Source organism: Prosopis cineraria, unplaced genomic scaffold (assembly GCF_029017545.1).
Source record: "Prosopis cineraria cultivar Desert tree isolate PC_DT_omini unplaced genomic scaffold, ASM2901754v1 PC13, whole genome shotgun sequence".
NCBI lineage: Eukaryota > Viridiplantae > Streptophyta > Magnoliopsida > Fabales > Fabaceae > Prosopis > Prosopis cineraria.
In genome coordinates, this window is record NW_026555344.1 from 35,745,230 (window position 1) to 35,757,828 (window position 12,599).

General features: G+C 30.4%; 2 protein-coding genes across 5 annotated transcripts; one reads left to right on the forward strand and one right to left on the reverse strand.

Moving 5' to 3' along the window:
* The first annotated feature begins 939 nt into the window (after positions 1-939).
* LOC129290472 (uncharacterized) lies at positions 940-3,709 on the forward strand. 3 transcript variants are annotated; one of them, XM_054927249.1, is made up of 3 exons: positions 940-1,074; positions 1,189-1,377; positions 3,597-3,709. In XM_054927249.1, exons 1-3 carry the CDS (start codon positions 1,037-1,039, stop codon positions 3,613-3,615), a joined length of 246 nt encoding a protein of 81 aa, XP_054783224.1. In that variant the 5' UTR covers positions 940-1,036; the 3' UTR covers positions 3,616-3,709. The 3 variants fall into 3 exon arrangements, 2 of the variants coding, with proteins under 2 accessions (XP_054783224.1, XP_054783223.1); XM_054927248.1 differs by having other exon boundaries at positions 949-1,377; XR_008588390.1 differs by lacking the exon at positions 3,597-3,709 and having other exon boundaries at positions 950-1,078; positions 1,189-1,505.
* Positions 3,710-9,748: 6,039 nt separating this feature from the next.
* LOC129289774 (F-box/FBD/LRR-repeat protein At4g26340-like) lies at positions 9,749-11,595 on the reverse strand. 2 transcript variants are annotated; one of them, XM_054926533.1, is made up of 4 exons: positions 11,324-11,595; positions 10,677-11,165; positions 10,404-10,538; positions 9,749-10,260 (listed from the first exon to the last, which is right to left on the reverse strand). In XM_054926533.1, exons 2-4 carry the CDS (start codon positions 11,085-11,087, stop codon positions 9,817-9,819), a joined length of 990 nt encoding a protein of 329 aa, XP_054782508.1. In that variant the 5' UTR covers positions 11,088-11,165; positions 11,324-11,595; the 3' UTR covers positions 9,749-9,816. The 2 variants fall into 2 exon arrangements, with proteins under 2 accessions (XP_054782508.1, XP_054782507.1); XM_054926532.1 differs by having other exon boundaries at positions 10,404-11,165.
* Between the last annotated feature and the right edge of the window lie 1,004 nt (positions 11,596-12,599).

Sequence of the window (12,599 nt, forward strand, 5' to 3'; positions counted from 1 at the left end):
TGTTCTAGTCAAACTTGTCCTTGTTTAATTTATAGTCCGTCCTTAGCCTTCAAAGCTTGTGGCCTTATAATTTTTTTTAATATTTTAAATCCTAATTTTTCCTTATTAAATCTATCGTATGAATATGGATTATAAATTGTTAGGACATGGATTATATAGTATTTTATTATTCGTGGAATTTCTATGTTTTTCTTGTGATGTGGCGATAACTAAATTAAACAAGTGAACTAAATTTATTTTATTTACAAATTCATCGCATATAAGAAAGGATTTTAAGATTTAACAACGATTTCGTTTCTTAACCTATGAAGGGTTAATCATTCAAATATAACATGATGGCTGAGATGAAAAATGAGGAAGAAGTGATAAGAGAAGCCAAAATGTTGGAATGATTTTAAAATGAAAAGATGGTGCTTTTTAAAAAAAGTTGCATGTATAATAAATTAAGAAATTTTTATGATTCCTAGATATGTGTATGAAAAACCATTACTTGAAATAATATAACCCTTTAAACAGTATTCAGATTTCTCAGGGAATTAATCTCACAATTGCTGGTTGTGAGGATACCTTGGACAAAAAAAAAATTATGAAAATGTAATGACTATAAATTTTGAATTAAATAAATTTCTTTTCTAATTAATATTTTATTTAATTATTCCAATTTAACAAGTAGATGGTGGTTATTTATTACAACTTAAGTTAGCAACTTACTGGAAGATTCAAAGTTTAAATTCTCTTAAGTAATAGGCTAATCTTATTTTATCATGGTTATGAGAAAAATTTCAAAAAAAAAAACGAAGAGAGAAAATGCCTTGTCTCTTATATTATAATATATAAAAAATTTGGGTCCATCGTTGTAACTTTCTCAATCCTCCCTTTTTAAGTCAGATTTTTCTTCTTCCTCTGTCATTTTAATGAGAGAACCGACGAGAGAGAGGGAGAGAATTTTGAAAACTTTCATCTCTGTCCTTCTACATTCCAGCATGTTCACCGACTTGGGTATGCAATCACCATGATCAACTGATGCTAAGGGTCCATGTGTCGTCTTCTCCGTCTTGTTTCACAGCGTTCACTGTTGGTAATCTTTGCCTAACTCGTTCGTCCGTTCTTCATCCGCATCGCCAATTGTTCTTTTTCTTCCCTGCTCTTCTCTGTTTATGTGACGGCTTCCCTTCTTCTTGCTTCAAGTTGCTACTGCATTCGTGGGTGTGGCTATGGCTGTGGGGGCATCGAAAATCTTCCTTCCATGCTTCACGTCACCACCATCATCTCCCCTGTTTTGTGTCACAAATCGCTCAACTTAGCCAGTCATCCAACTTGTTTGTTCATTACCGTCGCTGCTGGAGTCCTGTCTGTTCATCATTACATGTGGTTCCGGTGAGTGTTTGGCCATTTTCTGTCGCTACTTTGGCATCCTTGTTAGAATTGTAATTCCTTCATGCTTCCCCTGTTCAGTGCTGTTATCTTCTTTCTCTCTCCTTCCTTTATGTGTTGTTAATGATCTAAGGTTATTTCAATCCTCCTCTTCCTTGTTGCTTGGTGTGCATTGTTGGCTGAGATTGTAAAATTTTCTCCTTCCTTTCTTTGCTGCTGAAAGTAACGTGGATGGAGATTTAATTTTATTTGAGCATTAAAGTGGTTTTATGTTGAAGGAGAAGCTTGGTTAATCTTATGTTGCCATTGGAAAAAAAGAAATATATGAAAAATGGTTGTGAATTTTCTCTTGTTCAACTACCGCGTGTGATTGTGTAGGAAGGGGATTGGATTAATTTGAAATTTAAAACTTAGTTAAACATTTTCATTAAATAATTTCAGTATGATTTTTTTTGGGTTATGATTAATGAAGATGAATGTGAGTTTGGGTTTTACTTTTAAAGTTAAAAGCTATTTTTTTCCCTATTAGAAAAAAGGGGGATTTGAGGAGCTTGTTTTATCTATATATTGATATTTAAAAAAATGTTGGAAAGTATAATAATGAGGAAGAGGTTTGGTATTTAGTTGAGTTTGGACGCGTATAAAATGTTCGCTAAAATGCTTGAAAGAAGTTGGAATTAGAAGTAGAGATTTTAAAGAGAATATTTGTATTAATAATTCAAGTACCAAATTGCTATTTATGTATTGATCGTTGAAATATCTATGTAAAGTTGTGGCAACGTCGGGAGGAAGTTTTTGGATTTGTAGGAAGCCCAATAAAATTTTATTGTATATGATAAGGCGATTGAAAGAGAAAAAGGACACATTTGGTTTGGAGGTTAATTATTTATGAAATTTACTTGGATTTGGTGAAGAATTTTGACTATGAAGCTACTGTGAGACAAATTAGATATTGGGGCATTGTATGGTTGATGATTACAAATGATAAATCATTTACTCATCACCAAGAAAGGATGATATGAGTGCAACATAAGGGTATCATTATTGGCTAGCTAGAGAAAGAAATAAAATATTTTAAATATGGTTGCTGGGTTAAGGACAAATACTGATTTAGAAGAATTTAATAATTTCTAGACAAGATAATAGGTTGATGACTTTTATTGGTAGTATATGAAGTGGAGTTATCATTAAATAAAGTTATTCATTCTTCTTATTTAGGTAATTAGAGTAGCCAAAAGGCAACTGAGAGATGTTCAAAAGAGCGAATTTTCATCTTGTGAGCTTTTTAGGTAAGTAGATAGCATCCCAACTGATTTTTTAATAAAGATTTCCTTTACTACAATAGTACATTTTTATGCAAAATTATTTTACTAACAACGATATGGTTATTGAATAGTTTATTTATTAAACTTCTTTATTTTGTGAAATTGCCTTTATCAGTTTTGAAATTTTAATTAATTAATAAATACAAATTTGGACTTTGACTATGAGATTTCATTTTATTGAACATTGGATTGATACAGAGAATGATTCATGCGAGTTTGACTTTGAAAATGAAAATTTTATTATGGAAGTGATGATTTTTTGCATGTTTGAAAATGGATTTGAATAGGACTTTATATAGAACACTGGTCACTAACGACAGTTCCGTTAGCCATTGGCGCACCATGATACACCTAGCTAGTAGGATGTTTATAGGAGGTGTTAGCCCTGTGTGATAGCCAATGCACGTGAAATGGAGGGATGGTTATTCGTGAGCATCGTACTCATATTTGTTTCGTGGCTTCAAGCTACATTTAGTTAGCATTATCCTCGTGGACTGCATGTCCATGTTTGTTTCGTAGCTTCAGCTATGTTTGGTTACTTACCTTTATAGACTGTGTGTCCACGTTTGTTATTTATTCTGATAAGTTCATATAATTATGATTTTTTAATTATTTGATAGACCTATTTTTCATTGATTTTGATTAATGACATATTTATAATTATTTTATACAATTATTTACTTTATCAAAAGTACATGATAATGACGTTTGATGTGATATTTTAATGAATCAGGAATTTATTTAAAGTTACATAAAGTCCTTTTTGACGAAGTTTATTATATATTTGTTTGTGAAAATTTTTATTCTAACACACACAATTATGTTAAACTTTCTTTTTATACATATTTAGTTATTTATTGTTGGGATGCTATTCACTGAAAACTTATTTGGTCTCAGATTCGTTAACTGGTGTTGATCCTACTGCTGACATTTAAGGGGCGAAAAATTGTTCTGGGTGGTGATATTTTGCTTAGCATTATCTCCTTTTGACATAAACATTTGAACTGATGTATTTTATTTTGAAAGTAAGGTTAGTTAGCTCCACATAGCCTATAGCTAGGTTTCTATTGTGATATATGTTGTTTGCTGGCTGGAAGGAGTTGAGCTCCTGATTGATATTACATTTCATGTAAAATATTGACAAATTAAAAATTTTCTAAAATCCTATTTACTAGGAAGATTCTACCAAAATTTTCTATAAAAATATTAAAATTTTCAATATAATAATTTTATTAAACATGTTATAATTTTCAGTACAGATTCAATTATGTTTTAAAATGAAAAAAAATTCTCAATTTAAGGCTTAATAGATGTGTGATATGGTTCACATCCTGTGCCTGTCACTCTCTGCTTTCGGGGTGTGATAGAAAAGTTATATAGGAAAATGTAATATTAAAAAACACAAAGATCACCTCTCTCTAATTCTTAATGACATCTTTAAAAGGTTATAAAATAAAAAGATGTGGTAAACCATTTGGTGAAAGGAAATATTTACTCCAGTAAAACTTTATATATTAAAGAGATATTACTCTTCATAAAAAATTATTTCAAATAATCATCTTTATTAATTATTAAATTATGATATTTCATGAAACAATTTAGGATTATGATTTCAAGATTTTTAATTCATTAATTAAAACACTTCACTTCAAAACACTCTTCATTATATAAATATCCATCACCATTACTCAATTCTTCAATCCAACATCCAAACTCATTATCTTTGTCATTGAACACACCAATAAAATCAAATTGTCATTTTTTAAAAACTCAATTGTTGTCTTGCTTGAGTGTCCCAACCATATTCAAGGGTTTTCAATATTGTATCTTGAAAAAAAATTCATTATTAACCCTTTTTATACTTGGAATAGGTAAGAACAAATTAAACTTAAAAGAAAGTGTTGTTTATAGATTATTAAAGATATCATTGTTGCCTATGCTCGATTTCATGGGCTTTGTGTTTGTGCTTGTTTTTGTGGCTTCGAGCTGCACTTATTGATTACTTACTCTCGTGGATTCTATATCCATGTTCGTTAGTTACTTACCCTTGTAAACTTTATATCTATGCTTATTAATCATTCTGATAAAGTCCTGCTAAAATGTGAAATTCTGGAAAGTTATTATTTTTAAAATTTATTATACTAAACAATTGTTATTTGATCATATATGATTTTACAAGGTAAATTATACAACTCAATTATTTAAGATAGAGATTGAAGCTAGGAAAGTTAGACTTGATTTCTCTGTTATCTGTAAATCATCTATATTTATTCTAAATCTGCTAATTTTATAATATTGAATTACTTTCTCTTCAATTTTTATAACTGTTGTAAATTATTCATAAATGTTCTCTCTTTCATATTTATAATATCAATGACAATCCAAAAAATTTTCTTTGATCTCAAATATTGAAATCGACCCTGCGCCTCTTGCTGATTATTGAGGGGCACAATTGCTTTTTGAAATGTAAAAGAACATGTTGACCATTTATTTTGATATAATTGTGTATTATATTATACAATTGTAATTTAGTGCTGCACATATACCATAGTTAAGTCTTAATCTTATTTTATTATTGTGAAGTTTGTTAGTGTGGAGCTAAACTCCTTTCTCATTTAGCTAACAGGTTTTCTCATTGTAAAAATTTTGAAAAGTCCTAATTACAAGAAAAACTCTACCGAAATTTCTATAGCATGGTTAAGACTTTATAAATTTTAAATTTGGACATAATTATATATTGTTATCTTGAATTAATTTTTTAGTTAATTAAGACTTATGGAATGTGAGTCTATCTCATATTCTGTGTCAGTCACACCTTTAGTATCGAGATGTGACACAGGACATGCGCATAACACACATCTCTAAAGCTTGAAATTCAAAAATTTAACTTTAAGACCATATACATAAATTATCAAAGATTAGACCATTTTCATGCAATTAATTCAAATAAAAGATTTCATAATTTTTTTTACATAAACTTCAAGAGCATATCCGTTGTAAATAAGACCTCACAAAAATTCTCAATACAATTTTAAACAAAATACCACAATAGCTAGAAGCTCAACTCCTTGTAGGTAATAGACAAAGTATATAACAACAATAAAACCCTAACTATAACTTATGTAAAGCACTTAACCATAATTTCAAAATAAAATATATAAATTTTATAATTACATCAAAAGGAAATAATTTCAATCAAATCTCCACCTAACTTAGCTATAAAACCTTCAAAAGTCAGTAAGAGATTTAGCATCGTCTAATGAATCTGAGACTAAGAGTAACTTTTCAGTGAATAACTTCCCAATTTAAATTTAAAGAAATAAAGGGGAAATAAAATTTTTAAAATAATTATGAATTTCATAGTAATAATCATTATCATAATAAAAATAAAACACATTGTAATTTTAAATAATCTTATAAAAATATGTAAACCAAATAGATACAAGGTTGATTAAAGGCAATAGAGACATCAAGTTCAATTTCCAAGTTAAAACCTTTGTCTTAGACAACTAAATTATATAATTCATCTTATAAAGAGAAATCCATGCACAGTCAAGCAATCAACTTATTTAGCAAAAACCAATTAAAAAACAATAAGTTCCAAAGTTTCATAATTTGCGGGACTCAATCAAAAAGATTAACAAGCATAGACACAAAGTCTATGAGAATAAATAACTAACAAGGATGGACACACAGTCCACGAGGGTAAGTAATTAATAAACATGGTTCGAAGCCATGAAAACAAGCATGAGCACAAAGCCCACAAAATCAAGCGTAGGCACAAGGCCCATGAAAACAAGTGTGAGTACTATGCTCACGAATAACCATTTCTCCATTCCATGTACATTGGCCGTCGCACAGGGCTAACACCTCCTAAACACCCTGTTAGCTAGGTGTACCATAGTGTGTTAAGGGCTAATGATACTATCGTTAGCAACCAGCATTCTGACTTAATCCCACATTTCAAATCAAGCATGCATGGGCATGCATGGATCTAAAATCAATATATTATCTCTTTTTAAAATTACTCATCAAACTGAACATAAATAAATGCCTCTGTATATAAATCACATGCATGAACCATAATAGTTAGTCATCTCTTACATGTAAATCAAACATTATCAAATATGGCAATCGCTTTTAAATATTCATTTGAAAAATTATAGTTCCAACTCTCTATAAAATCTATTGTAATGAAGACATTTCTAAGTACAATACCTAGTAATAAAAATGAAAATCATAAACTACTAAGGAGGAATAAATAAAAATACTCTATCATTTGTCTTGAACAATTTTTTTAAAAAGATATATAAATAGAGCAAGTGACTGTGAATAAGCTCAATCGATATTTTAAAAAATGAATTTGCTAACAAATTATTGGGATACTATTCACATATATGACACATTCTCAAATAAATTACTCACTCCTAACTTGTCGTCTTGTAATAGTGCTTGGTCTTTAAATCTTAGTACCCAAGTAACATCATTGTCATCTTCTTATATATATATAATTTATAACCCAAAATTTTATGTCCAAAATAATTTGGAAAAGTAGAAAAGGAAGAAATCTCAACTTCCACCTTTTAAAAGTTCCATCAAACTCTCTTGATGGCACTCCCTCGGTCAACATAAAATCAAGCAACTTTGGTCCTTGAATTACTAACCAAAATATTTTCTTTTTCAAAGATTTCTAACTTCAACTCTGACTTCTGTTGTAGAGAATAAGTACATTTTATAATTTAATTAACAACACAATAAAACAAATTATCACATGTTTCAGCATTGTAAATCAAAATTTCCTCTAACAAGCATTTTACCAAATACCTTATAGGCATTAGTGTTCAAAGTACAAATGTAAGCCCTTCTTCCCCCCTCCCCTAAATCTCATCCTAGCAAATACCAATGCCAATATTTCGTTTATTAAACTTCCCATTTTTTTCCCTTAATCATTATACAATAATCGATCTAAATATATGAAAAAGAACATCATTTGAACCCATTTTCCTCTTAGAATACCCAAAATTTTTAAGGCACAACTATCTATCCAAAATGAGCTTTCTAATCCTCCATTTAAGTTTGCTATAATTTAAAAGATGAAAACCCATAAATTTTACACTAAAATTTTTTTCTCACAACTTTTATCAACCACCTTAACCAACAACATAATTCATAAACTACGAATCATACACCTTCATTCACTAACAAAAGCCTTCAAAGTTTCCTAAATAAATTTCCTAATAGCATTTTTCCTTAAGGTAACAACAAAAATAGAATTGTCTCTATCTTCTGTATCTTATCATAAGAAGACAACTGTAGAGAAATAACTCAATCAAAATAAATATCCCGATACAACATTTTCAGGCAATTAACATGCTAATTCCTTACTTTTCTCACAACCAGCAGTAACGAAACAACTAAGTGTGTGTTTGGTTTTTCATTGACTAAAAATCAATTTATCAAAAATTTATTTAATAAAAATCAGTTTAGTAAAAGTTAGTTATTATAATAAAATTTATATTTAGATATATTTTTTTAAAAGTCAGTTTGATATACAAAAAGTTGTTTGGATTATATAATAAAATGTACTTTTAAATTTATAATTATTAAAAAGGATATTTATTTTTTCTTATTTGTAATTTTTGTTATAAAAATGTTTGATATTAAAAATGGTTAAAATTTTATCTTATTTGATATTTTATATTTTATTCAAGTTACAAGGCACTTTTATAATTATAAAAATTAAATTTCTTTATTTTATTTAAAAATAGAAAAAATGATAATAAAATTTCTTTAAAATGTATAAATAACAATTTAGTCTCTCGAAATACAATAATTCCCCTGAAGTCTTTAAGAATTTTTCTGTCATTAATAAATTTATATAAATTATCAAATTAGCTTTGTTAAAAATAAATAATTCACAAGTTTTGTTTAAATATTCATAACTTTTCTTCTTATATTTGCAACAATACAATAGCAAATAGGAAAACTTTGCATGTTAATTCTTTATTTACTGTTGTATTATTGTGAATATAAGAAGGGTATTGGGTGTTCCTCAAAAAATATTTCAAAGGTAAAACCACACATTAACCCTTAAGTTTGTGTAAAAATTTAGAAATGTATCAGATACGTACGCGTTTGGCTATGCGTAAACGGTAAACCTGATAGTCCATTGCAATTCAGTCCAAGTCGACATTGTCTATCTGTTTGTGCAACATATAAATGCTTGCCTCAAGTGACATAATTCAGTTGAAATATATGGTATTTATTTTGAAAAATTATGTCACCTGCTGTAAATATTCATATAAATATGTCATAGTTTTCTGACATTTTTTTAAAACTTAGACACAGTCTTAATTCATATTCTTTTCTTGTTTAACTATTATGAGCAAAGTTCAATTGCAATTTTCTAAATAGACATTTGCATTTCTATATATAAAAATGTTATTTAAGTAGCTATTATAAGTATTTATAATTAATTATGCAATTTAATATTTTTAATTTTGATTATGTGATGAGAGTTTAAGGATCCTGTTAATCTCATTCAAACTACATCTAGAATGTATTTTTATCAAATCCAACAAATAGTTGAATCTTTCAAATGAACTTTTATCAAATATATACAGAAAACCAAATACACACTAAACTTTAGGCCGGCATTTTCAGATTATATTATGAAAAAAATTATTTATTTTTTTTTTAAAATTTTAGGATGTTCGCTTAAACTTTTGAAAATAAATAGAATGCAAAAAAAAAATTTTTTTGATTATTTAAAAATGCTACTTTGAGTAACTTTTAAAATTAATATTATGCGGTAGATGGAAGAGAATTCTTTTAAAAAATAGGATATTTGAATATACCATAAAATTTTCAAATAGTGAAAAAATAAATAATTTTTATAAAATAAAAAATCAGAGAAAATATCATAAAATTTAAAAAAACTAACTAATAATATTTTTTATATATTGTAACCAAAGATAAAATAATGTATGCTTTTCATAAAATCTCTATAAAACAAATTTCTTTATTTTATAAAAAGAATCTATAAACTATCTAAAAGGTTTTCTTGCAAAATAAAGGATTCCACATAACGAAAATTTAGCCAAGCAAAAGATTGTAATTAGTCAAACAAAAGATTGCAATTCACTCGACCCATGCAACATCTGGATAGTCTTTCGAGCATTTGGCGCCTCATCATTTTCCGTTTCTTCTTTCCCACGCTTGAGGAAAGGGTGATAGTCCTCAAAACTTTAGCTTCCCTCCAAATAAATCTCACCATCTGAAACTGGGAGTTGAAGTCCTCGTATTCTGCAAGGTAGAATGTCTTCAAGTGTGATGAGATACACTGAGGAACCTCAAATACTGGTTCCATCAAGCTTTCCACTTCCTCGTGATGATTATTTGGTGAGCCAGCCAGAGCTTTACGAATCACTAGATTTTGGAGCTTGGGACAATTCTTGAGACATTTCACTATCTCGCCCCAGTCTTTGGCATAACATGAGAATTCCAACCGAGTTAAATTGTCATATGTTGGCATATGATCCTGGCTAGGTATCCAAAAAGTCTACAAGTGGAACATCATAGCAAATTCAATAGCTTCAGTTATCACATCTTAGAAAACGAGAACAAGCAAATAAGAAATAATATGAGTCATCACATCCCGGAAAGAAAGGAAATAATATGAAATTTACTCATCTTCATTCCTACCTCACACAAACTAAGAAATTTAACATTAGAGAAAGCTTTTAAATTCATCATGAAGGGTCCGAAAGTTGCTGAGGCCAAATGCTTGAGATCTGCAACGTCGACTGCTGCTGCAACGTTAGCGGGCATGCCCCTACACTTAAATGACAGTGACAAGCTTTCAAGAAGAGGACATCCAGAAAGAAGCATTGCCACAAGTTTGAAATCATGAAATTTAGCACGTTGCAAGTGCATGATTTTCAATGAAGGCAAATTTACACAAGAAAGAGAGTCTACCAACAACCCCTCCAACTTTAATTCCTTTATGGTACTGCAGACGAAAACTCCAGACAGCAAACTGTAGTTAGAGAATGGAAAAATTAGCTCCAGCTGCTCAACTTTGAGATTTAGAGCAGCATGAGCCGCCCAGATTTTAATCTGGTTAGGGTAACTGTCACAAGATTGACAAACGAGATGGAACTTTTTGATGGATCTAAAATCTCCACAAATGAAGACCCCGTAAACAAACTTAACGAAACTTATGTAATTTTGATAGATGGAATCATCAAGGTGAAGAGTTGATAGTGACCGCCAAAGTGTCTTCCACCTCTTACACACGAGGCTGGCGGCGATGGCTTGTTTGGTTGGAAGAAAAGACAGAATATGTTCAAGCAACTCGTCTGATAGCTTGCTAATCTCATCGCTCATTGTTAATTGACTTCCCCTTTCTGGGTTCAAACAAACTGATTTTGCCAAAACCTTGGTTGGGAAATGATGAAAACAGACCTATTCAGAAAATCATCAAACATGAACTAGTAAGTTTTCTTCTGAAATTGAAGGCATTGGGAAAACAATATGCAAAATGATTCTTCAGAAGATTCATGAAACATTAGCCGTTCAAAACTGTCAAATATCGCTGACGGAAATTTGATAGCATAACCAACCTCGGATGCAGCTTCAATCACTCAGTCTTCACGCAATCTCTGAAGGTCTCCGTCACTTTCCTTCGCCCCCGCTTCTTGACTTGTGGGATCAATATCGCTGTGAATTGTGCTCTCTCCCAACTCTATTTATTATCGACTTCAGTCTCCGGTGAGTGGCGAGCAGAGCAAAGAATCAGTAAATGGCGGAAACCAAGGGGGAAGTTAATGCACAGATCACGCTTTGAGATACTGAGGAATCTTCAAAATGAGGAAACACCACCATCACATGCGGATTCACGGGATAGGGATAACTGATAACGTCCCTCAAAAACTTTAATGGAACTAAGGGTACTGACTAGATGAAGCATGTAAAAGGAATGGGCCAATGCCCAAAAGTTGTGACTAGAGCCCAGTCCAAAACAAAATGTGCAAGAGGAGGGAATTAATAATCTGGGCCCATATACTGTCCCCAGTCGAAGCCCATATGTGGGAGATCAGACCAAGGAGATGGGATGAGACAGAAAAAGCGGTTTTCTTCAAACTGGTTCGGTTTTCGGCGCAGAAGCCGGTTCTGAGCAACTCAAACCAGCTCAACCCCTTAGACGGTCCAAAACTCCAAGCCAAACTGATGAAATGTCCGAGTGATGGCGGACCGGCCAAACCGTCCGGTCCGGCTTTCAAAACGCTTTAAAAGAAACAAAACTAATACAAACAAATGGAATATGCTCTAAAAGAAATTGTAGTTGACTTCGTGACAGGAGGCAATAAATATGGCCTTCAAACAAACGAATTCATGTCAGCGGAGGCAGGATTGGTGTATTCAAAAGTCAAAACAATTCCCCTTTTGGGAAAGAATGACGTAAAAAGAAATAATCCAAAACAATCAAAATTAAACTTATATATTTAAAAGAATTATTTTTACTTTCTCAATTAAATTAAAATATGTGAATATTTTATATATTATTTATTTTATAACAAATTTTTATTATTAATATTATTAGCCCATATAAATATATATATATTGATTTAATTGGATAAAAATATATTAAGCATTTAAAGTTAATTAGATAATTATTGTCCTTTATGAAGAAATTCTTAAACAGATTGAATGTGTCATGTTATTTGCAATCTGTTTAATAAAAATATATCATTTGTTTGATGAGAGTCTTGGGTTTGGTGGGGGAGTTCTGGGGACAAAATAGAAAGAAGAAGGTTGACACGGTGACTGGAAATAATATTGATAGGTGGCTGGTTTGGATGAAGCCTGTTACAAGTGCGGTGAAGATTAATATTGATG